Source organism: Eleutherodactylus coqui, chromosome 1, assembly GCF_035609145.1.
Source record: "Eleutherodactylus coqui strain aEleCoq1 chromosome 1, aEleCoq1.hap1, whole genome shotgun sequence".
NCBI classification, from domain to species: Eukaryota; Metazoa; Chordata; class Amphibia; order Anura; family Eleutherodactylidae; genus Eleutherodactylus; species Eleutherodactylus coqui.
Genome location: NC_089837.1, coordinates 351,300,693 through 351,325,305, shown reverse-complemented (window position 1 = coordinate 351,325,305; position 24,613 = coordinate 351,300,693). Strand labels below are relative to the sequence as shown.

Genomic DNA, 24,613 nt, shown 5'->3' with positions numbered 1-24,613 from the left:
GGACAGTACAATCTGTACTGCCTATTTTGCCAAATAGCAAGGATTTATTGTGCTAGGAAGGAAACAATTTATCCTATTTGACATGTAGCAAAATATCTCAAGACAGTCCTTGACATCAGTCAGCCTACTAATGATTTGCCGATATAATACGTTTACACATGATGATGCTAATAAAATAATACCTGCTCCCAAGGGCCAACCCAAGCAGGTCTATAGCTGCCACCTTCTGAGGGTCTCCACACGTTTCTTCTCCTGAGCTGTTCACATCGGACTTTGACGTTTCTTTAGTAAATTTAGCACCTGGTTACAGTTAGGTGTCAATTTTATAATATATATCTCACAGTAGAACAATCTCTAACACATGAAATGTAGCTTCATACTTCATACATCAGTTTAACTAAGATGTTTGAAAGCTCTATTTCTTTCTCTGAGTACATCTTATTGTAGCAAGAAACACAATAAAAGTTTGTTGTGTTTTATGCTGACATGTCTGTTTTACTGAATACTTGTGCTATACTCAGCTGTCAATTAATTCATAAATTTCTAGGTATGGTACAATGCAAAGATCTAAGGAAAAGGCGGTTGAAAATTGATATTTCATGGCGAAAACAAATATTTACTAAAGCAGAGATGACAGGGGTTATCACACAGAAATCATCTATCACCTATTGCTTAGGGTCCAACAGCAGGGACCCCCAAGGACTTGGAGAACGGCACACCCCGAGTCCCCTGGGTGGACAGATGGGTAGTGCGCAACCGCGATTTCTGCCCATTCAATTCTTAGGGCTGGCATTCATCCAACAGACTTGGGATGCGCTGTTCTCCGAATCCCTAAAGGTTAGACCCCAGCGATCAATTACTTGTCCACTATCCTGTGGATAGGTGATAAATGATTTTTGCGAGACAATCCATTTAACGTACAATGCAGAAAAATATGCAAACAGTAGCATTACACATTTCAACTCAGAATCATTTAAAGTGGTATCCCCATCTTAGACATTTCATGTATATGGCATAAATATCTGATAGATAGGGGTCCAACCACTTCCACTCCCACCCACCAGGAGAACAGGGGTCTAGGTTCTCTTTAATATACAATAATACAGAAAAATCTTTAATATACAAACAATACAATTATACATTTCAACTCAGAATCAAAAATCAGTTTGGCTCTGCTCACATCAGCATTCGGGACTCCATTTAGAACAGTCGTTGCTGAATTCTGTTAAAACCCCAGATGAAATAGTACAGCATGCTGCACAATTTCATTTGAATCCAAACAGATGCCATTATAGTCAATAGGGTCCATTCGCCGGTGTTCGTTTCCATCACAAGACAAATTTGTTTGTGAATTTAGTCTTAAAAAGGTCTTTCCATCTCAGACCTTTCATGCACATGGTATAAGTGTCCCACCAGCTTAAATACCAGTTTACAAGCATGCAGCTAGAGGTCCGATTCTCAGGAAGAACCCACATTGCTCAACACACAGACATATCTCCGTGTGCTCTATAATGTGCACACATTGCAAGTCCTATTGTCACAAAAAAATAGGAAAAAATGCTGTGCTTTCTCAATCTTGCACTATCGGTGAGAGCAAAAAAAAAAGAAAAGAATCGCTCATTTTATACATTAACCCATTGAAAATAAAGAGTTATGATGATACGCGAGCTCCGTGTATTTGCAATCACACAAAACTTGCATTATTCTCGGCGGTGTAACTACAGCCATAGCAAAGGAACTAGAGCTTTACTTAGCTCTTTCCCAAACACCCATAGACTTTAAGACTTGAGAGAACTGCAATGCATGAATGGCCACCTCTCTAGCCTCTAGGTGGGGATCCCAAAACTGAGAACCTAACTTATCAGTCATTGATGGGCTATGAATAGGTCCTAAATATCAGAGACAGGTAAACTCGCTTATAAATAGATAATACATTTTAGCTTTCACTCATGAAGAGTAGATAAAATGAAATTTAATGGTCAACTTACCTTCAAAAATTCTCTGATCAAACATGCTGTAAGTAAGGAAAAATACATATTAATGATGCTGCCGCTTCAGTTACATTGTGTTACCGCAATGACTTTGATGCATCATGTTACCTTTTGATTTTAAAGTGTATATTGTGCCGCTCTTCCAGGATTCTCTTGAGTTTAGGTACTCCATAAGTGCATGGTCTTTTGAAAGGGATTTTATCAGGTATTCCTATAATCTCTACTGCTTCTGGGTGACAAGCAATCTTTCGATAAGGTACGGGCACCATGTGATCAAGGCCTAAAGCTTCAGCTGGAAAGGACAAACTACAATGTGAGTGATATTTCTCAACAATAGAGAAAACTATATGCATGCTACACAGCTGACCTTTGAAACTTGCATCCTAGTGATTTAAACTTACTTTATTGAAATCTACATGTTAAAACCCAAGGTAAATGGTGCAAGGTAAAGTATAATATGTGGACTATAGACTTAATGATTACAAATTACCATATATACTCGAGTATAAGCCTAGTTTTTCAGCACTTTTTTTATGCTGAAAAGGCCCACCTTGGCTTATACTCGAGTGAGGTAAAAAAACAACAACCAAAAAACCTGCAATACTCACCTTCCAGCCTGCGTGTGTGTCCCCGACGCGATGATCTCCCCGGCGGTGCGGCAAGCTGGTTAAGAATTCTCCCCGCTGTCATCTTCCTTCTCAGCTTTTTATTCCCAAACCGTCAGCGCTGTGTATGTAAGCGCTGTGATTGGATAGAGCACCAGCCAATCACAGCCGGTGCCTGATTATTCACTTCCATTCAGTGGATGACATCTCTGAATGTCTGTGATTGCTTTATTGAGCACCGGCTGTGATTGGCTGGCATTTGATCCAATCCCAGCGCTTACTTACACAGTGCTGACGGCGGGTGAATTCAAAGCCGAACAGGGAGATGACAGCGGGGAGAATTCTCCAGCAGCTTGCCGCACTGCCAGGGAGACCATCGCACTGGAGGTGCCATATAGGTTTATACTCTAGTGTTCAACAGCTTTGCAGTTTGCAAGAGTTAAATAGTCTGAGGGACAGGCAAATTTTGGGGACTGCTTTTTTTTTGCTAAAATATGCAGTCTATTCTGTGAACATACATGCATAGGTGTAGCAATTGTTAACACAACAGGCACATTGTAATATCTAGATTTACAACATTTCAGTATATCATAATTGAGTTAGAAATTTCAAATTTACGTTATCTGTACATAACTGTACATTCATCTGTATATGTAGGGCTCGTTCATTGAAAGGATCGGGTACATGGAAATATTTGCATGCCATTCATCTATAGGGTAAGGCCAGTGACACACTGCCATATTTTGGCCTCCTTTTTTCATCCGTAATACGGAAGTGCGTCCTGTCCTTACCGCAGGTCTCCTGACCCGATCTCTGAGCATCATACATTTATATGATACTTGGAGTTCAAGTCAGGAGACCAATGGTCATGCCAGGACGTACTTCTGTATTACAGATGCAAAACAGAGGCCAAAATACAGCAGTGTGTCACCAGCTGAAGTGGCATGTGTACCAGAACACACATCTCCAAATACTGCTATTCTCAAAGATCTCAGCTCAAGAACTGCAATTCTGAATATTGTATTTACTAGGCCAGTTTTAAGCTTAGCTTTCAGTAAAATAAACATTTGCGAGGGATTTATTAATTACATTTTTGTTTTTGATGATTAGTAGCATTTGTGGAATTCCACAAAAAGCATAAACTACATTAGGGGATGCAGCCGACGAAAGACTATTTTTTAGACTGGAAACAAACTTCTAAAAATCAAAAAGAATATGGCAAAACAAACCATGTACCAGAGGTAAGCCACCAATACTCACCATATCTGCTATTAAACAAGATTTGTACACACTCCCTGAGGGTATTGATATCCTCTGTTTCCTTAATGAAACTGTCCCATTTCTCTACCAAAAAGATTAAATAAAAATAAGTATTTGGTACAAGACAGGTTGTTTTCATGTGGTTTTTTTTTTGCCTGTAGAGAAGGCTAAGTAAAAAAGCCTGAAAAAAAACTAGCGCATTCAGCATTTTGAAGAAAACTTCAAAAAGAGTGAAACTCACAAGCCACCACAAAGCACACAATTTTTTTGTATGTTACATAATTCTCTAATGACTTTCAGCAAGCAGCTGATTTCAATGCTTTTTGCCTAGAAAAAAAAAGCAAAAAAGCTCTGCCTTTCCTAAAAACAGTATGTGTGAAGGCATCCTTACACACTTGCGCTTTTCTTCCGCGCTTTTTTCATGCGATATCGCTGCATTTTTTTGACGCGGTTGTCAATGGGACTTTCATTTTTAACATTAGAAAGTCCCATTCGCGCTTAAAAAACACAGTGATATCGCGTGAAAAAAACTCGCAAGAAAAATGCAAGTGTGCAGGAGACCTTATGGTTTTACTATTTGACTTTTTTTTTAGCACAGTAGAAAAAATTATTATTTTAAGTCTAAACCTGCACACAGATGTTTCTTGCATGACGCCACAGCTCGTTGAAATACACTCATGGTCAAAAAAAATCAGGCATCTAGGAGTTATCGGAATTAGATGAAACTTTCTCTGTGTGATTGTAACACTGATATAAGTAAGTGATTACAATATCAGAGCAAAAGGATATTTTATTGCGAAAAACTGAACACTTGAAGGGGAGCTCTAGTACCTTGTTGTAGCGCATTTAGCTTGGATACAAGATCAGATGCGGGTGGGCGTGGAGGCATACAGGCTCTGGTTCTCACCAGTGGCATATTGGTCCACATTTGCTGTAACTGAGCTTCTAGATTGGGCAAACTTGAAGGCTATTGAAGTTGACATCCCAGATGGTCCCATACATGTTCTATTGGCGATACATCTGGTGAACGTGCAGCCACAGAAGTGTGACAATGGTTGTAAATGTCTTTCAGTTAAGCACCTGGAAATGGTTCTGACAGACGCAGTGCCATGTAACGATGGTGCCAACTGTCTCTAGATGGCGGACAAACAAACAGTTGGAGCTGCTTACACTAGTCAGACAATCAGATGATCCTCTCCATTGGTGGTCTGTTGAGGGCATCCTAAGTCTGGTTGCCTTTTGTGCATTCCCTCACACATCTACTGGTCTCAACACTTCCGAACAGTCTAGTTAGAACAGCCCAAGTGGCGGGCAATTCATCAGTACGACCATCCAGCTCCTTGCATTCCAATAATGCGCCCCCTCCCAAACTCTGTTAACTGGGTGAAATCTTTTCGATTGCGTTGTAAAGGCGTCTAGTGATGAACAAGCTAACAAGCTGTATACAAGCAAAAAATAGCTCCACTACGCAAAAGATTCCGTTGAGAGGCTTTTTATAGGCCAAGGGTGGAACCATTCCACAACTCTAATCATTTGCATATCTGCCTAAGATGTAACTGCATGCCATGTTTTGCAGCAAGATGACAACTCCTTTGAGGTGCTTGATTTTTTTTTCTACAAAGAGTGTACATACAACAATGCAATTTACTAGCAAATGCAACACAACCGTGAGCTGCGCAAACGTTTTATTTGTGAGGTAACATTTATCCCATTGCAACACAACAAAACGTAATTTCCTACATTAAAAAAAGTTTGGGTGTATTATTATGATGCAATAAACTGGTGTGCAAACTGCTTGAACTTAAAGTAATCCTCCCGCCCCAGGGGCAAAATTTGTCCAGGGATCCTATTTGGCAATTATATTACCTACTAATATCCTTTTCCAGCTGCTTCTTTCTGGGTCCCCTCTTCAATCTTCCAACATGGGGGCAGTGCTTCTATCACTATTTAATGCACACTAGTCATCAGACACTACATGCTGCTCACATAAACTGTGCTGGCCAATCAGAGCAGCCTCTAATGTCTTAGACTACTGATGCGCCACCGGGCTCAGTGTGCATTGGGCAGTCTAAGAATTTCCAAGGACTTCTTGGAATTATGAAGAGGGGCCCCAGGAAGAAGCAGATCGGTGGCTGAACTGGGTAATACAACTCTCCCCTTCTTATCCCTGGACAAATGTTTTCCAAGGGCTGGAAGGTCACTTTAACTGTGAGCCTCTAAAGAGTGACTAACACCAGTTTTAAAAAGAGTTTTGGTATTTGTCTGTAGTATATATACAGGGTATCCCAAAAATACATACACACTTCAACATGAAAAGTATCTACATGAAAGCTTTAGTACTAGATTTATATAGAAATCAAAAAGGTAGCTGTAAGTCATGTTTGACTTCTACGATCACATAAGGTGCTCAAAGTGGTCACCATTAACATCCTGATTTTGGTGAACTATTGGTGAACAACATTGGTGCTCGAAAGTCAAGATAGCTTTACCAATTGTGTGACTATTGACATCTTTAGAACCAAAATATTACCATACATTGCAGCATATTGTATTGTGTGTTATGGGTAATTACACAGTTACCTGTTTTATCGTGAACTATTGAGAACAGCACCCGTTTTGAGGCATGGACATTCTGCCTCAGGCTGTTACTTGCTGCTGAAGATTGCTGTCCTACATTCAGAGAAAAAGGAGATTCGGGTAATATTTTTCACGGTAGATACCGCAGACTGCCTTCCTTCAGTGCTAGTTTGAACAGAAATGTACAATTATACTGTAATTGTTCATATTATATACTGACCAGCTGACAAAGCTTAGGGAGGTCAGATGTTTGGGGTAGTTATGCAGCATATAGGGCACTTGTCAAGCATCCATAAAACTCTTACAGTTTATCTCACATAACAAATGGTTGATAGATGTCAGACGTTTGCTGATTATTCAAGAATGGCGCAGACAGCAGACCCAAATTCTGGCTCTGTGTACTGTTCCAACTGCTGATAGGCATCACTAAGACGCCTGTATGTATATACATATATATACACATACATACACAGACACTATCTCATGACAATGACACATATGTACTGTGACTACTTACAGTATGTTCTGCATACTACCGTGTTTCCCCGAAAGTAAGACCGTGTCTTACTTTCTTTTTATCCCCAAAAGCCCCACTATGTCTTACTTTCGGGGTATGTCTTATATTGGCGCGGTGACGTATGGAGAGGGGGGCGGCGCGGAAGTGGGCAGGAGGCGGCGCTCATTTGGATCAAAAATGGAGCATGAAAAAATACTCACACGCTCCTGTTCTTCTCTTCGCCGCGGCGCCATCTTCTCTCAGTCGCGTCACCGACGTCATCATGCACATCCGCTGAGCCGAAGAAAGAAGATCCGGCCGCGACGAGAGAAGATGACGCCGCAGCGAAGGAAGTATCCGGAGCGTGTGAGAGGTAAGTTAATTCTGATTTAATTAATTTCCCCGTGGACATGAGGCCAAAGGCGGCAGACGCGGTGACGTATGGAGGGGGGGCGGCGCGGAAGTGGGCAGGAGGCGGCGCGCAGCTAGATGAGAGGGAGGCGGCAATACCCCCGTGTTTCCCCGAAAGTAAGACATATGTCTTACTTTCGGGGTACGGCTTACATTTGCTGACCCCCCTGAAACCCCCGATACGTCTTACAATCGGGGGTGTCTTACTATCGGGGAAACACGGTACATGTTTCAGTGATGCCATTTAAACCAGATTTACATTATAGTATTGTTTGTGCAATTTCATTTTCATTTCATCTAAAATGTATTGCTTTTTCTGCAAATGTAGACAACGGCTGCCATCATAACTGGAAATAACCTCAAAATTCACTCAAAGTCATTTTCTTTTATGGGAATTAGCCACATATAGGTATATACTAGCTCTCTTTCGAGGAAGACAGACTTTTAAAAGTTATGATTTTAGATTAAACCATGACTTGGGTATTGAGGAGCCTGTTTGACCTAACCCATACTAAAACCAACCCCAACTCAATCAAACCTGAAATAAGACACCAACACTGCTTGACAGTGGAAAATAATGGCCACAGCAGCCTGTTTATTAATATTACATATATAAAATTAACAAAATAATTTAGATAACTTCCTAAAGAGCCACAAATGGAAGTCCGGGGAGGTAGTATTCAGGCAGTAATAGAATAATCTCCCATCGCACTGCATGGACTCGGCGGGCGTTGACAAATCTGTCAAGGGTACTGCAGTCCCCGTTGACTGTCTCTTTCACACCTGTTCTGAGAGGGATGCCCATGGGAACACAACTGACCACTGCACTTTCCAAAGGGGGTGGCATGCTTCTGATGGTCCCCAAAATTACACCATAGCAATTGCCTTCTGGAACCTCCTTTATACCAGCTGCTGTGACAGCTTACAAAAACAAAGAACCCTCACCCAACAACCAGTCAACTAATAGGGTGGGCTTGAGGGTTCCTCAATGCTCCAGGGGTCAGTGCAGAATGGTGAGCACCTAAACGCTTTCTCTGCCTTGGACTTAAGGACTTATAAGCTCCACCCCTTCCCCTTCTATCTGCTAAAGCTCAACCCCTACACCCCCTGAGACGTTAACACTCAAGACCTCTCTTGCCTGGCTGGCCAAAACCCCTCAAAACCAGTCCTCCCTACACAGTGTCCAGTCCGTTCCTCTCTACTGATCACTGGTATCTAGCCGGTTTCAAATTGCAGCCAAATTCTTATCTGGCAAGCTATCAACCATGGGTATATAAAAGAGGTGCAATTAACGTGAAAATTTTAGATTTCATTGTGAACAATAGGATTATCATATATAATTTCCACCTAATATTTCAAATTAGTAGACATACAATCTTCTAAATGTTCGAATCTAGTTGTAATAGTAGACACATAGCAAACCTCACCAGAGCCATCGGAGTAGTCCTGCTTCTGTTCTACTGGTGACTTGTGGCTCAGCACATCACTCACTGTATTGTGACCAGGAATATTTGTGTGGACCTCTTGTTTTAACTCCATACATAGCTGATTGGGTAGGGAGACATTGTACATGAAGTTTGAGACATTGGATGGATTTTCATGGGCTGAAGGCTTTGGGACTTTGGCACTAGGACTTGTATCTGGAACAATCTTTGCTGTTGTAACAGGTGAGTTGAAATCATGACAAGATTTGGACTCTCTGTTGGGTTCTTCAAGAGATCTAACACAGTAAGTACAAAAAGAAAACCGATTGTAAAAATTCATATAACACATAAGATGTACACGTGTATTATAGTATAAATCCATCTGACATATTTCAAATATTCCCCAAAATTTTAACATAACGATTGAAATCACGATTGCAGTGTGAAAATGTCTATTTTATAGTTTTTTGACTGCAATGTATATCGCAGGAATTGGGTGCTAACTAGAGATGAGCGAGCATACTCGCTAAGGGCAATTGCTGGAGCGAGCATTGCCCTTAGTGAGTACCTGCCCACTCGAGAAAAAACGTTCGGGTGCCGGCGCGGGTGAGCGGTGAGTTGCGGCAGTCAGCAGGGGGGAGCGGGGGAAGAGAGGGAGAGAGAGATCTCCCCTCCATTCCTCCCCGCTCTCCCCCGCAGCTCCCTGCCCGCCGCTGGCACCCGAACCTTTTCTCTCGAGCGGGCAGGTACTCGCCAAGGGCAATGCTCGCTCGAGCAATTGCCCTTAGCGAGTATGCTCGCTCATCACTAGTGCTAACGAATAACTTTTTGTCGCTGCTCTTCACCAAAATTATTACTATTCATGAATAATAAAAAGTGGCATGAGTTTTCTTGGTCAATTAAACACAAAAATGTATTTTTTCCATTGATGAACTACTAAAGTCATATACAGTGACATTGCTTTACTCCAGCATCTGTCCTCGAAATTTGGATAGCCAGACATTTTTTTTTACATATATCTACATGATAACTTTATATCTAACAAGACTAGAAGCAAACACTAAGGCCTAATGTCCACGGGCAGATTTGAATCCGTGCAGGACACTCGCGCAGATGATTCGCAGTTCAATTCGTCCATAGGGAACCATGGGCATCCGCACTTGAATTTACACATGCGGATTTGTTTTCTGGATTCAGCATGTGGAACCCCTCCCCATCTGTGACCCCAGTAATTGTTGGCCCCCTGTGCCTATGTATGTAATAAAAGTTCTTCTATCTGCTGTGGTTTAAGGAGCAGGTGGGGGGGGGGGTGAGTGGCCCTAATCCTTTGCTGGGAGACAGGCCTGGGGAGTACATGCCTGTCTGCTCCCCCACCCAGCCCATCCCTGGCAGTATACATGCATATTAGAACAATTTTGGCATGTATATTCATGAGGTGGCAAGAGTCAGCCTTTGCATGGTCACTTCTCTACAACTATTGAGAGATTTCCCAATATTTGATGATTTAGCACTTACCAGGGTCTGTTAATAGTAGAATAAAGAATTTTTCTTTTTCAATTCAAATAACTAAAGCTGTTCCGCCCTGATCAAAAGGTGAATGAGAAAGTGGATGCTAACATACCTATGGGATCCTTTTCCCCCCTTCCCCGTTCACTTAAAATCTGTCAGCCTACTTTGAGAATTAGGTCTAAGACTGAAACAAAGACAACTGTACCTTTGATATTTAAATCGGATATGGTGACTGTGTTCTAAAATAAGCATAAGATTTTTTAAATTATATTCAGAAGGCTTTTGGAATTGGATGCCATCAGGTAACCCAAGCACTAGCAATGAACCCGGATCCTTCATTATCTTGTCATATGGCACTGGAACAACATTAGACATTCCCAAAGCCTCACCTGAAACAAATAAAATAAAAATAGGCAAGGTCAGTGGAAGTACATAAATTAATGTAATCCCATAATTCCTTCAGTGCAGTGAAATGGATTGATGTTTACAAACATTGTGTCTCCCTTCACTCCCATTAGAACAAACAGGATGCCTTTTATGCCCTACTTCAATTGGCATACCAATGTGAAATAGAAAATAAAGGTAAATTGTGGTTTATAAAAGTATTAACCCTTTCCAATCCATTTATTTTTTCTCATCCATTCTCCCCAGCTCCAAATAAATTGGAGCTGGGGAGAATGGATGAGAAAAAATACATTTTCCCTTCACCCTCCTGATCTGACAGAGTTCAGGAGGGTGCCGGTGGTCATTGCACCGTGGGGGAATGCAGAAGTAATACTTCTGCATTCTCCCTTCAGCCTGCCGGCTCGGCGATCATGTGACCGCTGGGGTCAGGTGGCACCCAGCGGTCACATGATCGTCGGGCAGAATGCGGAAGTAATACTTCCGCATTCTCCTTTTGGCCTCCCGACTCGGCATTCATGTGACCGCTGGGGGTCAGGTAACACCGGCACTCACATGATAGCCGGCCGGAATCTTCATGCATTACATAGCGTTAATTGAGCGCTATGTAATGTGTAAAGGAGAAGGCAGAAAGGGTTAAAACCCCTTTCTGCTTTCTCCTCGGGGGTCCTTGATGAGGATCAGTGCAGGAGTGCATCTGCACCCAATGTGTCTGATGATTGGGTGCAGATGCACTCCTGCACTGCAGTGTCAGGCCTCTCCCGAGATCGGAGCTGTGGAGGGAAATGATGATGTCAGGGCAGGCCTGACATTGGATTGGAAAGAGTTAAGGCCCATTTAGACACAATGATTATCACTCGAAATTTGCTCAAAAGCCATCTTTTGAGTGATAATCGTTAGGTGTAAATGTGCCCATCTTTCAGTTTTCTGCCGAATGATGGTTTTTAGTTCTGCTTGAAAACCGTCATTCGGCAGAACAGCTGATAAGCAGGACCGCACGCTGTGCTCTACCCGGGGACTGCTGATAACAGCCGATTGCATTCTCTCAGCTGTCAGCCCCGCGGCAGGACAAAGGTTATGTAATCAGGGAACAGCGGGTGGTCTGTTCCCTGAATACAGCTCACCACGGCTCACACGCTACTAATTGGTACTAATAGACATTAATACCAAGTAGTAGTTTATGCAAAATGAACGCTCAAAAGCCATCTTTTGAATGATCATCTTTGCAGTGTAAATGCACCTTTAGAGTGCAAGACATGTAATGTCCACTATTGTTTTCAGATTCATGGCTTATTCACAGGAGCGTATATCAGCCGCCATTTTCATTGGATTCCAATGCATCAGATGACACAGGCGTATTCCCGCAGCGTTAAAGCACCCGGCCGGCAAATATAGCGTCAGGCGATTTTATGCCAGGCAGCAAAGATAGTCCTGGAACTATCTTTGTGCCTGGATTATGTTGGCCGCTGCATAGGCTCCTATGGGAGCCAATGACAGCGGCCGGAGAAGGGAGGTGGGAGGGAGTTTAGCAGTGTGACTGCTAAACTCCCTCCCTCTTCTCTACCCCCCTCCATCTGTTTGCAATGGGAGAGAGCGGAGTGGGGGTGGAGCTAAGCTCTACCCCTCCCATTGCTGGCTGCAGACAAGGGCGGGGAGGGGCGGCTGCTTAGCTCTGCCCCCGTCCCGCTGACTCCCATTGCAAACAGCCAGAGGGAAGGAAAGAGGAGGTGACCTGGCGAGGAGAAGAGAAGGGGAGGCAACGGCATTGTGGCCTCGGCGTATATGCGCGGGCCTGTGCCGTCTGAACAGGTGCAAAAATCTTAGATTTGTGTACCCGTTCACGCATTTTTACGGCGCCATCGGGCGCACATAAAAACGCTTACGCTCATGGGAAAGAGCCCTCACTCTGTAAACTGGGAAAGGTGTTCTAAAAGTCATCTTTGTAGATGTAGACTTAAGGAACTATATTTGTGTCTCTAAAAGTGAGAGACAATCTGTGCATAGTTTGCTGCAACTACCGTATTTTCAGGCATATAAGACAACAGGGTGTATAAGACGACCCCCGACTTTTCGTCTTATATGCCGGAAATACAGTATGAAAAAAAAAAATCAATACTCACCTCCGGCGGCGCTGCTGCAGGCTGTCACTCCCTCGTGCACGCTGGCAGAGCATTGCTTTCTTCAAGCGGGGCTTGAATGCCCCGCCTCCAGAAAGCTAATGCTCTGATTGGCTGACGTAGTCTGGTATTAGCCAATCACAGCCATTCAATGACGTCATGAATGGCTGTGATTGGTTAATGCCAGACTAAGTTAGCCAATCAGAGCATTAGCTTTCTGGAGGCAAGGCATTCAAGCCCCGCTTGCAGAAAGCAATGCTCTGCTGGCGTGCACGAGGGAGTGACAGCTTGCAGCAGCGCCACGGGAGGTGAGTATTGATTTTTTTTGGGGGGGGGGACACTGTATACTCGGCGTATAAGATGACCTCCGACCACAGAGCAGATTTTTCGGGGTTAAAAGGTCATCTCATACGCCGGAAAATGCAGTATCAATAAGACAGCTAGCATTCTGTATGATATATGTTTAGAGATGCTAAACGGGCAAGAAAAACTATTCCTGTTCTGCTTATCATCTGCATTTTTCACGACACCTATAAAATTCCCAGATGAATCATCATAAAGTCCTGAAAGTAGCCACTAGCATAAATGAACACCAAAACTATAAAAAAAATGTCAAAAATATACTACAAAATTACATTAATACATAACTTAAAGGGTTTCTCCCACAACGTAAAATTGCTACACAACTACTCGCATTGGTTGCTGCTAACCAGAACATGTGATGGCTATAGCAGTGGCCTTCTATAGCTAATTATTAACTGCATTGGCCACATGTCCTGGTTAGCAGCAACCAGGAAGGATAGAGTGGTTGTGAAGCAATTGCAGTAGTGGAAAACTCTTTGAAAATATACATAAAAATAGGAAACTACTGTAAAGGCCCATTTGCACACAACGATTTTTGCTCAAAATTCGGTCAAATAAAATGAGCGATAATCGTTGCGTGTAAACGCAGCAATTGTGCACTTTTCGGCTGAACAATGATTTTAACATAAGCTTAAAATCCATTGTTCAGCCCCAGAGACATAACACAGACCACATGCTGTGTTCTCAGTGGGTGCCAGGAGATTACATCATTGTATTCTGCCAACAGCCCTTGCATGAGCAATGCAGCTATCTGCAGAGCCCAGTCCACATGCTGGGCTCTGCAAACAGCCCCCAGAGGCCCTTTTACACGCAAATGAAGATGATAAAGTGTTAATGGACATTAGTGTCCATTAACACTTTATGCAAAATAATCCCTTAAACTTTCAATCGTTTGAAAGATTGTCTTTGCGTGTAATTGGGCCTTAAGTCTATATAGATACAGAAGTAAAAAAAAAAAAGATAGATAGCATGTGCAAACAATAATATCATCAGTAACAAAATGCAGCGAGTATATAAGGCTGAAAAGATATGAACTACACGAGCCTAACAAAGCCCCCATAACTAAGGCATAAACATATAATGCTGACCTGCACCATCATCACTGGACAGGTGCAGTATAATAAGCCCATGGGCATGAAAGTTGTCAAGGTAACATTTAACAAAGTTGACACCACATCCTAACAATAGGCGTATTCATCATTGCACTCCGAGCATGCTTTAAGTGCAGAAAATATGGTCTACCTGTTAATCATTGCCACAAGCATTTCTGGAGCACATGCTCTGGCTGTTCATCATTACTTGCTGTTTCTGCCAAAAGCTAAGTACACATCTATATACTTTTGGCAGAAAAGGTAACTTTTGAGACGTAATAAACATGCAGAACAAGTAAAACTAACATTATATAAATAAATATATATATATATATATATATATATGTATATATATACATATATTATATGAACAGCACATCCTAAATGGCGATCTAATATAAACATGGAAAACCAATCACTAGTGGACCTTTAATACTGTCAATACAATACACAAATAAATAGTGATACATAAATATTTATTTGTATATGTGTGGTGGAACATATCATTTGAATAGGAAGTGCCAACTTTGTTGGATGTTGACATGACAACTTTCTGTGCATGTCCATTGGCTTATTATACTGTACATGTCAAGTGTGGTATGATGTCATCACATGTAATCAATTCTTACGTATGCATGGGGCTGAGCATTGTCTCTTGTACTTCGCTTTCATTGTCATGTATTGAGCCTGCCATGTTTTTGGCAGCACAATGCTATGTGTATTTTCTGTCCCTTTGCACATGTTTAGGGCTGTGTGGTTATCATTCACGAAAGGAAGGTTCTACTATATTGTCAGTTTCACATTAGTCCTCTTGTATTTAAATCCTTACCTTGACTTGCGCAGCCACCCCCAGAGTACACATTCTTTGCTCTAAGTGCATCGGCAGTGGTGGAATCCTGGTGTCACTTTTTTACTCTTTGGATAATGTGTTTTCGTATGTATGATCCTATCTGAATTGATATACTTTGTTGCATGCGCGGTGATACTCCTTAGTTATGGCAGCTTTTTAGGATCATGCACTTTGTATCTTTCTTGTCTTATATACTTATTTTAATGCAGGTGATATCGCTAGTTGCCCAAGCTGCCTACTTATCTCTTTTATTTGTCTCTGTATCTGTGTGGACCGAGTTCCCTATTTTTATGTGTATTTTTAAAATTATGTATCAATAACATTTTGGTTCATATTTTGGAAAACAAAAAACAAAAAAAACAACAACTTTGTCTCTATGCGTTCTTGTTTTGGTGTGTATTTGCATTTTTTGGTCACAAGCTATAGAAAAACGCATGGATAACCAGCACCAAAAGCAATGTGTTCTTGATTCTTACTATAGAGCACATCAAAGATCTCTTCTACCATCTTCCTGAGAGGGTAAATATCAGAACTTGGACCAGGAGACACTCTCTGGACATTCCGAATGCAATCCCTGCTTCTCCTTTGTCCATCCGTTTCCTGTTCCGTTCTATGAGCACCCGCTGCAAATCAAAGGTTAAAGACAACTGGATGAGAAACGACGTGTTGAAAGCACATGAAAAAACAGCGAAATATGTCTGCCTGGGCATAGAATAAACCCCATAGGTAGATCATGTTAATAAACATAAAATTGTCAATTACTGATAATGTAATTAAAATATTCTTATTAAATATCCTCATGCAAAAGAATGCTACATGTATTTGACTGAATAAAAAGCTGCAAACAGTGACAGTTTTATCAATAGTTTCTGAGAAGGAACTTTAAAAGTGATGAACCTATATGGAAAGTTTTAGATTTATTTAAAATTTTAGAAAATGTTCCTGGTAGCGGTTCGTAATTGCTGTCACACATGTAAAAAACAGAAATCTGATTTAATCACAAAACATGTAGTATATAGCATATGCTCTAGTAAAGGGCTTCTCCCCCCCCAAAAAATATTGTTTATAGTTAAATCCAGTTCATAATTATAAACATTTTATATTTACACATTAAAAAAAAATGCTTCTATCCCCAGATATTCCAGGACTAATGTTAATAGAAACAGTAGCTGGCGCTATTCTGTGTCCACCTCAGTAACTGTTGCGCCTACTCAAGTCTTGATTGCATAGAAACAGTAGGTGGTGCTATTCTAACATTAGTCCTGGATTATCTGGGGATAGAAATACAAAAATGTTTACAATTTATATATTGGATTTAACTAAAAAACAATATTTTCATGGGACAACTTCTTTAAGAAGAAAAAAAAAAAGAGAAACCCTCCACCTTAAATTTACCATTGTAACCTTTTAGCTATGGCCACAGATTACTCCACATTTGTGCATGCATAGATCAACAATGCATAAGCAAAGAAAAGGCATGGGTTATGACTCAAAGGCCACAAAGGATTGGATGCAATAAACTCAAATATGCCTGAGTTTACCTCCAAAAGTCCATAAGCATTATATAATTTGATTCTGGCAAATATTTGTGGGGTCCACCAACAATTATCTAATTTGCCAGCTTTATTCTAAGATATAAAGAGGAAATCGCTGCACTTTGATCTAATAAAATGTACTTGATGAGGATACAAGAATTTACTGAGAGTGTAGAAATGCTTTACCTACCTAGCATTGTGTCATTTATTGATAGGGAGTAGAGATGAGCGAGCACCCAAATGCTCGGGTCCGCGTTATTCGAGTCGAACTTTTCGTAAAATTCCAGAGCTCTACTCAAGTAACGAACCCTATTGACTACAATGGGAGACTCGAGTATTTTTGTATGTGGGACGCCAGGTGCCGAGCTTTTTTTCTTCTTTTTCTTGGTTCGTGTGCTTGTTCTCTCCCTCTCCCTCTTTTTCTCCCTGCCTGCCAGGCAAAAAATTTGCTATTGACGCACGAGCAGTGTCGCGGAGGGGCCGAAACAAGCACGTCACAGCAGGGAGGAGCCAAAAACTGGGGCGGGGTCGAACACGGCTTGATGCTCGTTCGAGTAACAAGCACCATCGAGTATGCTAATACTCAAACGAGCATCAAGCGCGGCAGAGTACGTTCGCTCAACTCTAATAGGGAGTTATCATAATGAATGAGAGTAATTAATTAAAAAGGGTTATCCCAGAAAAGCTTTTTTTGTACATACTTTTTGTGTACTATTTTTGCACACACTATTTGCTGCTTAGCAAGATCAACCACATATTCCTACAGCAACATCTCCTGAATAAAGGCCCATTTACACGCAACAATTATCGCTCAAAATTCGTTCAAATGAGCAAAAGTGAACAATAATAGTTACATGTAAACACGCAGCCATAGTGCACTATGTGTCACTTGTCGTTGGTCGCTGAGTTTCAGTCTGCATAAAAATAGTAAAAATAGTTGTTAGTTTGTTCGTTTATCGTTAGGTTTAAATGCCATTTGTTCAGTCTTTCAAATGACTTGAGGGGAGGAGTGATTGTTTGCTGTGCTAAACACAATGACTCATGCCTCAGTAGACAATGGCATTTTCTTTGCACTAATTAAAAACCTCCTGGCCAGTGATTCCACGCATAAATACATGAAAATTTTAATAGAGTCTTATAGCGTGTCCTGTTCATAACTGCAGTATAAATGAGGGTGCTGAGAATGGGGCTTGTTTCCCCAAAAGGCCTTTATAGAGGGTTTCTAAACAAAACCTTTCCATTTCCCGTAAGTTAGTGATCATCCATTTTCCTGCCCTTGAGTGATTAGAGGAAGGGTTTTCTGTAGTAAACTATGATGCATATACAACCCCAATTCCAAAAAAGTTGGGATGTTTTGTAGAATGCAAATAAATGTAAATAAAAAAGTGGAATGCAATGATTTGGAAATCTCATTTAGAAAGCCATATTTTATTCACAATAGAACACAGAACACATATCAGAAGTTGAAAGTGAGACAATTTTCCTTTCATTTAAAAAAAATGAACTCATTTAGAAACTGATGGCAGCAACACATCTCAAAAAAGTCGGGACATAAATTTCATATTACACCACATGTTTTCTATTGGTGAAAGGTCTTGACTGCAAGCAGGCCAGTTCAGCACCCAGACTTTTATTCCGTGAAGCCATGCTGTTGTGATAGATGCAGTATGTGGTTTAGCATTGTCTTGCTTAATTTGTCAGGCCTTCCCAAAAAGAGATGTTGTCTGTATGGAACATACGTTGTTCCAAAACCTCTATATAGTGCTCAGCATTGATAGTACCTTTCAAGTTGTGTAAGCTGCCCGTGCCATAGGTCCCCCCATACCATCAGAGATACTGTTTTTTAAACTGTGCATTGATAACTAGCTGGATGATAACTAGTCTCTCTCCTCTTGAGTCCGCAGGACCTGGTGTCCGCAGTTTCGAAAAAGAATTTCAAATTTTGATTCATCTGACCACAGAACAGTTTTCTATTTTGATCTTTGGCCCAGAGAAAACGTAGGCCTTTTTGGATTGTGTTAATATATGGCTGCTGAAAGTATTCCTAAGCCCATGCACTGATTTGCATTACAGAATCATGCCTGTTTTTAATGCAGTGCCACCTGAGGGTCTGTAGATCTGGAACATCCAATATTGACCATTGGCCTTGTTACTTGTGTACAAGTTTCTCCAGATTCTCTGAATCTTTTGATGATGATATGTACTATCATGTGGGATAATCAAAGTCTTTTTATGTCGAGGAACATTTTTCTGAAATTGTTTCACAGTTTTTAGATACAGTTTTTCACAAATTGGTGAACTTCTGACCATCTTTGCTTCTGGAGACTCTGCATCTGTAACATGCTCTTTTTATAATTTTTTTTCAATTAGTACAACTTACTTTTCTAGCTTTTTGTCACCTTTGTCACAACTTTTGTGATATGTGTTGCTGCCATCAATATCTATATGAGTTAATTTTTTAATGAAATGGAAAATTGTCTCACTTTCAACTTCTGATATGTGTTGTATTGTGAATAAAATATGCTTAGATGAGATTTCCAAATCATTACTTTCTTTCTTTACATTACTTTGCATTTCATACTGCGCCCCAACTTTTTTAGAATTGGGATTGTTATTTTGTTTTTAATACTTTTAAAGCAAATACGTTTTCATTGAAAAAAGGTGTAAAAAAAATCTAAGGGTAATAATAACCCGTTACATCAACTGTTGTACCCATACTTGGAGGTTGCCAATTTGGGGACATCTTTTTGTACAGGCTTAGTATACACTTCCGCTTCTGCGCTGATACTTGGCATGCTTTCTAAAGTTTGGTCTCTAGTTCTGATCATCATTGCACTAGGGCCAGAACACACACTACTGTTGCTGCGATCAAGGTTACTGTCAGTGTTGCTACAATCAAAACCATCAAAGGCGACGTCATTCTCTCAGAACATACAAGTGCATATGTCCCTCCAAAGTACATTTTACGTCCCATTTTTAATGTTTGTTGTTTGTTTGGTTTTTAAAACTTTTTTTTACACATTTTTTTATTTTATTTTATTAACTATCAAATGCTAAAGTATTAATTATTCTATTGTTGAAGTGTATTGAACCCAAACTTTAAGGGGCCCAACCTGCCTCAATGTAGAAAGGGAAGGGATAGGATGTATCAAAGCATTAGGGTTAGATGAGATAATATATTTTATACTGTGTATATGTATAATTGTTTCACAGTAAGCTGCTGCTGTAACAATCATGCTCCTTCTCTTTCCTCAGCAAAACTGCTGTGGCAGGAAAGTGAAGGAGGCTGAGAAGTTAAACAGTGGGAGAACTTTGTATTGAAAGCAAACTTCACCGTGACCATGATTGGGTGAATCAAATAAACACATATCCAAAAACTGAACCAATTGGAGCTAGTAGACAGAGCTGGAGGCAGAACACAAAGAGCTTAATATTGTGATCATGATAATGAGTTAAATCATGAGAATAACATTGGTCATAACAAAACCATCAGGTTCCGTTATGACTGTTGATGTGCAAAGGATCTCTTCTGCATAGGGGTCGGTGAAGCACCTGTCAGTGTGTGCCCTGAGGTCAGGAACGCTATATTTTCTCCTTAGGGAGAGCACCTAGAGTGAGTGAGGACACTTATAAGACCATTCATGCTTCTCTGGGTAATATGCGATATGCAGTACCTCTGCAGCGCCACCTGCACGTCAGTATTAGACTCTTTATACAAGCCTTGTAACTAGAGATGAGCGAGCATACTCGATAAGGCAAACTACTCGAGTGAGTAGTGCCTTATTCGAGTACTTGCCCGCTCGTCTCTAAAGACTCAGCTGCCAGTACGGGTGACAGGTGAGTTGCGGCGGTGAGCAGGGGGGAGCGGGGGGCGAGAGGGAGAGAGAGATCTCCCCTCCGTTCCTCCCCGCTCTCCTCCGCCTCTCCTCACCCCCTGCCGTAACCCGAATCTTTAGAGACGAGTGGGCAGGTACTTGAATAAGGCACTACTCGCTCGAGTAGTTTGCCTTATCGAGTATGCGCGCTCATCTCTACTTGTAACAATTACTGGAATTGCAAACCAAGCCAGAATCCATACACAGACAGCTGTTTCGGGGTGTTTGCCCCTCCTCTGTGTGCAGACGTTTTCTGGCTTGGCTAGCGAGAGGATGCCTTCCAATAGGTGGCACTGCAGAGGTATTGTTCCATCTGCCTTATGTGTGCACTCTAACATGCTGCTCAGTCTGCCAGGTGACTTTAATTAACATTGCTGCTGCATAAGGTATTTGCTGCAGCAAAGTTTAGAGGCAGTTTGACAACTGTCACAAACTAATTTGTCATTTACATACTACATTAAAAATGAAATAAAATAAATAATTACATGTTATTTGTTGAAATAACTCACCACAGAACCGCTTGAAATCTGTTTGCAACTCTTTTTTGGAGTTTAAAAAGAATTTCCCCCTCTCAGTTCCAACTATAAAGGAGTTGTCCTCATGAACGGCTATGCAGGCTACTTCAGCATTGAGTTTGGATAGGGCAGTGCACTAGACACAGGAAAGAAGTAGCATATTTTAGTTAAATGTTTCTATATTTTAATCTATATACAAATCGTTCAGAAACTTGACATTACATGTACAATTGTCAGCTTAGTCACATCGGATAATTAGACAAATACTAAAAGGAAAACATCCTTAAATAAACACTGTGAAGAGTAAGTGTAGCAACGGCACAACTACACAAAAAAACAGTATGGTGGGACAGGAACAGGTTTGCCAGCCACAGTATGAGTCCGGACCATATGACTCTGAAAACTGCAAATAAGGTGTAGCAGTGGCAGCAAATAAAGATGCAGGTAATTAATCCAACGAAGCTTTATTCCTCCATGCAACGTTTCGATCTGGACATCAGATCTTTGTCAAGCATAATACAAAAACATCAAATGCACAACTTATATAACCATCATCATTAAAATTAAGCACAGTACAGCTGGTAGCAAAAGGAATCACTACCTGTGAGAAGCATGCTTCCGATCACCATGGCGTCCGGAGTCCTCCGCGTCATCAGAACAGCACTGCGCATGCGCGGGAATGAAAAAAGCTCGCGAGATTACGGAGCCAAGCAGTCCAGCAATTCGTCATATCCCGGCAGTAATAGATGTCACCAGGGACGCACGTCTTAATCCCGCGAGATCGCGAGTTTACTCAAGAGCTAGTCTCGCGATGCCCGGCACCCTATATGTAAATAGCCACATCTTTATTTGCTGCCACTGCTACACCTTATCTTAAATAAACACTGAATGGCTCCTTTATTGAAGACAGGGGCGGAACTATAGAGGGTGCAGGGGATGCGGTTGCACCCGGGCCCAGGAGCCTTAGGGGGCCCATAAGGCCTCTCTTCTCCATATAAGGAGCCCAGTACTATGAATAAAGCATTATAGTTGGGGGCCCCATTACAGGTTTTGCATTGGGGACCAGAAGTTTTAAGTTATGCCTCTGTGCAGCATGGTTTAGGTATGGCTACGGATACAGATACAGATAGAGGGGGGGGGGGGGGGGCCCAGCTCACCTTTTGCATCAGGGCCCCTGAGCCTTTAGTTACGCCCCTGATTGAAAACATCCGCCCTTTCATGATTGGAACTTCACTGGATGGAAATTAAGATACATGACCCCGAAGTGCTGTATAAAATCAAGTGAGCAAATCTTCTGCTGATCAGCTTAGGTGTTAATACATATTAGACTGGGAAAATGGAGAGTGTTTTCAAACAAGGCATGGTCATCACTGCTAGACTAGCTAGGGCCAATACTTAAAAAACTGCCGAGCCTGTTGGGTTTTGTCATGTAACGGTATGGAGAGTATACTGAGAATGGTGTGATTTAGGAAAAACAGCCAGTAAAAGGCGATCTTGTGGATGCAAACAACCTATTGATAAAACGGGTCAGCAGAGGATGTCAAGAATCATTTTGATGGACAGGTAGTGCATAGTCAAGCAAATTGCAGCTAAATACAATGCTGGTGCTCCAGCATTGACCGTTAAGTGCCACACTGTTAATAGCAGATGACCGTTAAGAGCCATTGCTATCTAAGAGAAACAGAAAGGCAAGACTCCTGTCTGTGCAAAAACATTGGATCCAGATTACTGTTACACCATGTTGATGTGAGTGTCAGAATTTGGTGCAAGCAGCATTAATTGACGAACCCTTCCTGTCAGGTGTCAACAGTTCAGGCTGGTGGAGGTGGAGTACTGGTGTGGGGAATGCTTTCTAGGCACACCCTGTGTTTTCTGATTACTGTGGAAGAATGTTTGAACAGTAGGGATTACCTAAGTATTGACCAAATTTACACCTTCATGGCAGTTGTTTACCCTATGGCAGAAGGACACTTTCAACAGGACATTGCCCCTTGCCACAAGAGTTGTGTAGTCATGGATTGATTCAAAGCACATGACAGTGAGTTTTCCATGCTTCACTGCCCTGGCCAGTTCACAGATCTTAATCCTATGAAGCATTCCTATACGAGGGAGAACAGGCTGTTCAGAACATGTCAGTACCTCCATCTAATTTGCGGCAACTGCAAGAGCTACCCTGTCCGCACAATTTTAAGACCTAGTAGAATCTATGCCACAATGAATTGCTACGTTTCTAAAGGTCCAAAAAGGTGCTACTAGATTGGTAATCAAGGGGCCACTTAGTGTTTATTTATTATGCATGGTATAAATTGTAGACTTACCTTCTGCTAAAAGTATCCATGTGCCATAATAGGGCATGTGGACATTTCAGGGATTGTCTTCCTGGGATAACCCCTTTAACTACTGTGCTTTGCATCCAGAAGGCTCACCAGACTTTTAATTGTATTTTCTGTACTAACAACTGAAGAGTGTATTTTAATGTACTTAATTTGAGGGTTGTAAACCAAAAATAAGTATTCTAAATAGCAGTTTGAATACGTCTGCAACTTTCACAGATTGAGAGCTCATTCACACTTATCTCTAAATGTGCTTTTCCACACATACAATATTTCAAGCTACTGATGAATGATCGGTGGTTTCCAAAATCATGACCAGTGATGTTATGGACCTTTTCATCATAATGATCCTCAAAAGATAAGAAGCATCATTGGTGCCTAGTGATTGCTCTCCCAATAGGTGTATGTTAGGTGACAATACGGTAAGTAAACGATCATTGTACAGCAGCACAAACAATGAAGATCAACAATAACTTTTATTATTGATCCGCTTCTGCATTCGCACTGAACAATTATCATTACAAGTGCTCATAAACGTTCTGGTTTGCCTTCCATCCTTTTTTATGTTTGTTTATACTTTGGCAGTAGAGCAAATTATTATTATTTCATCCCATTATGGTGTCTTCCCTGCATTTCCCAAAATCATTAGAAAACACTACCAGACAGCTTCCGATAACTTTAGATAGTCAAAGTGACCAGTGACTGTAGTGAAATGATGACAGAGGATACAACCATGTGCAACTATGTCTATAAAGAACAAGAACAAAGCTTACATTGTACTTGGATTTCTAAATTATAAACTAATAATAAGCTTCTTACCATTGAATCTAAGGCAGATACAAGGCTTGTGATAATTTCATCTTTTCCATTAGAAAAAGTCGAAATCCACATATCTGGTCTGGAATTGTTCAAGGGTCCTTCATACTGCTTTCCTGCAAGTGCCATATTCTAGAATAGAAATGTAATATTACATAAAGACATCTGCTGTGAAATAGAATATTGTCAACATAGTCACAAAACTGGTAGACAAATGATGACTATATAAAAAGATAGAGGTGTGATAACAATGCTTTCATGATGCTGACTGATAGCACCACTAACAACACATTATACCACTATAGGGTACACAACAATGTAATTAAAAAGACTTTCAACTTTTTCTGTGGCCTTTGCATTAATCCTGCTACCAAAGTTTTATTATATCATCAACAAAGAGAAAATGACACATTTTTGCTACCTTGTATGTGTCATCAAAGTAA

The 24,613-nt window shown here is 41.1% G+C and overlaps 1 protein-coding gene across 3 annotated transcripts in view; it reads right to left on the bottom strand.

Annotated features, from left to right (window-relative positions):
* Positions 1-24,613, bottom strand: part of GTF2IRD1 (GTF2I repeat domain containing 1) — a 108,759-nt gene that overhangs the window by 43,124 nt on the left and 41,022 nt on the right. For all 3 annotated transcript variants that reach the window (XM_066576818.1, XM_066576826.1, XM_066576832.1), the window contains exons 2-11: positions 24,174-24,302; positions 21,016-21,157; positions 15,573-15,719; positions 10,479-10,662; positions 8,768-9,060; positions 6,437-6,526; positions 3,857-3,940; positions 2,100-2,283; positions 1,989-2,014; positions 183-300 (exon numbers count right to left, since the gene is read on the bottom strand). In XM_066576818.1, coding sequence (XP_066432915.1) covers positions 183-300; positions 1,989-2,014; positions 2,100-2,283; positions 3,857-3,940; positions 6,437-6,526; positions 8,768-9,060; positions 10,479-10,662; positions 15,573-15,719; positions 21,016-21,157; positions 24,174-24,299 — 1,394 coding nt within the window. In that variant the 5' untranslated portion in view covers positions 24,300-24,302. The remainder of the gene's footprint in view (positions 1-182; positions 301-1,988; positions 2,015-2,099; positions 2,284-3,856; positions 3,941-6,436; positions 6,527-8,767; positions 9,061-10,478; positions 10,663-15,572; positions 15,720-21,015; positions 21,158-24,173; positions 24,303-24,613) is intronic.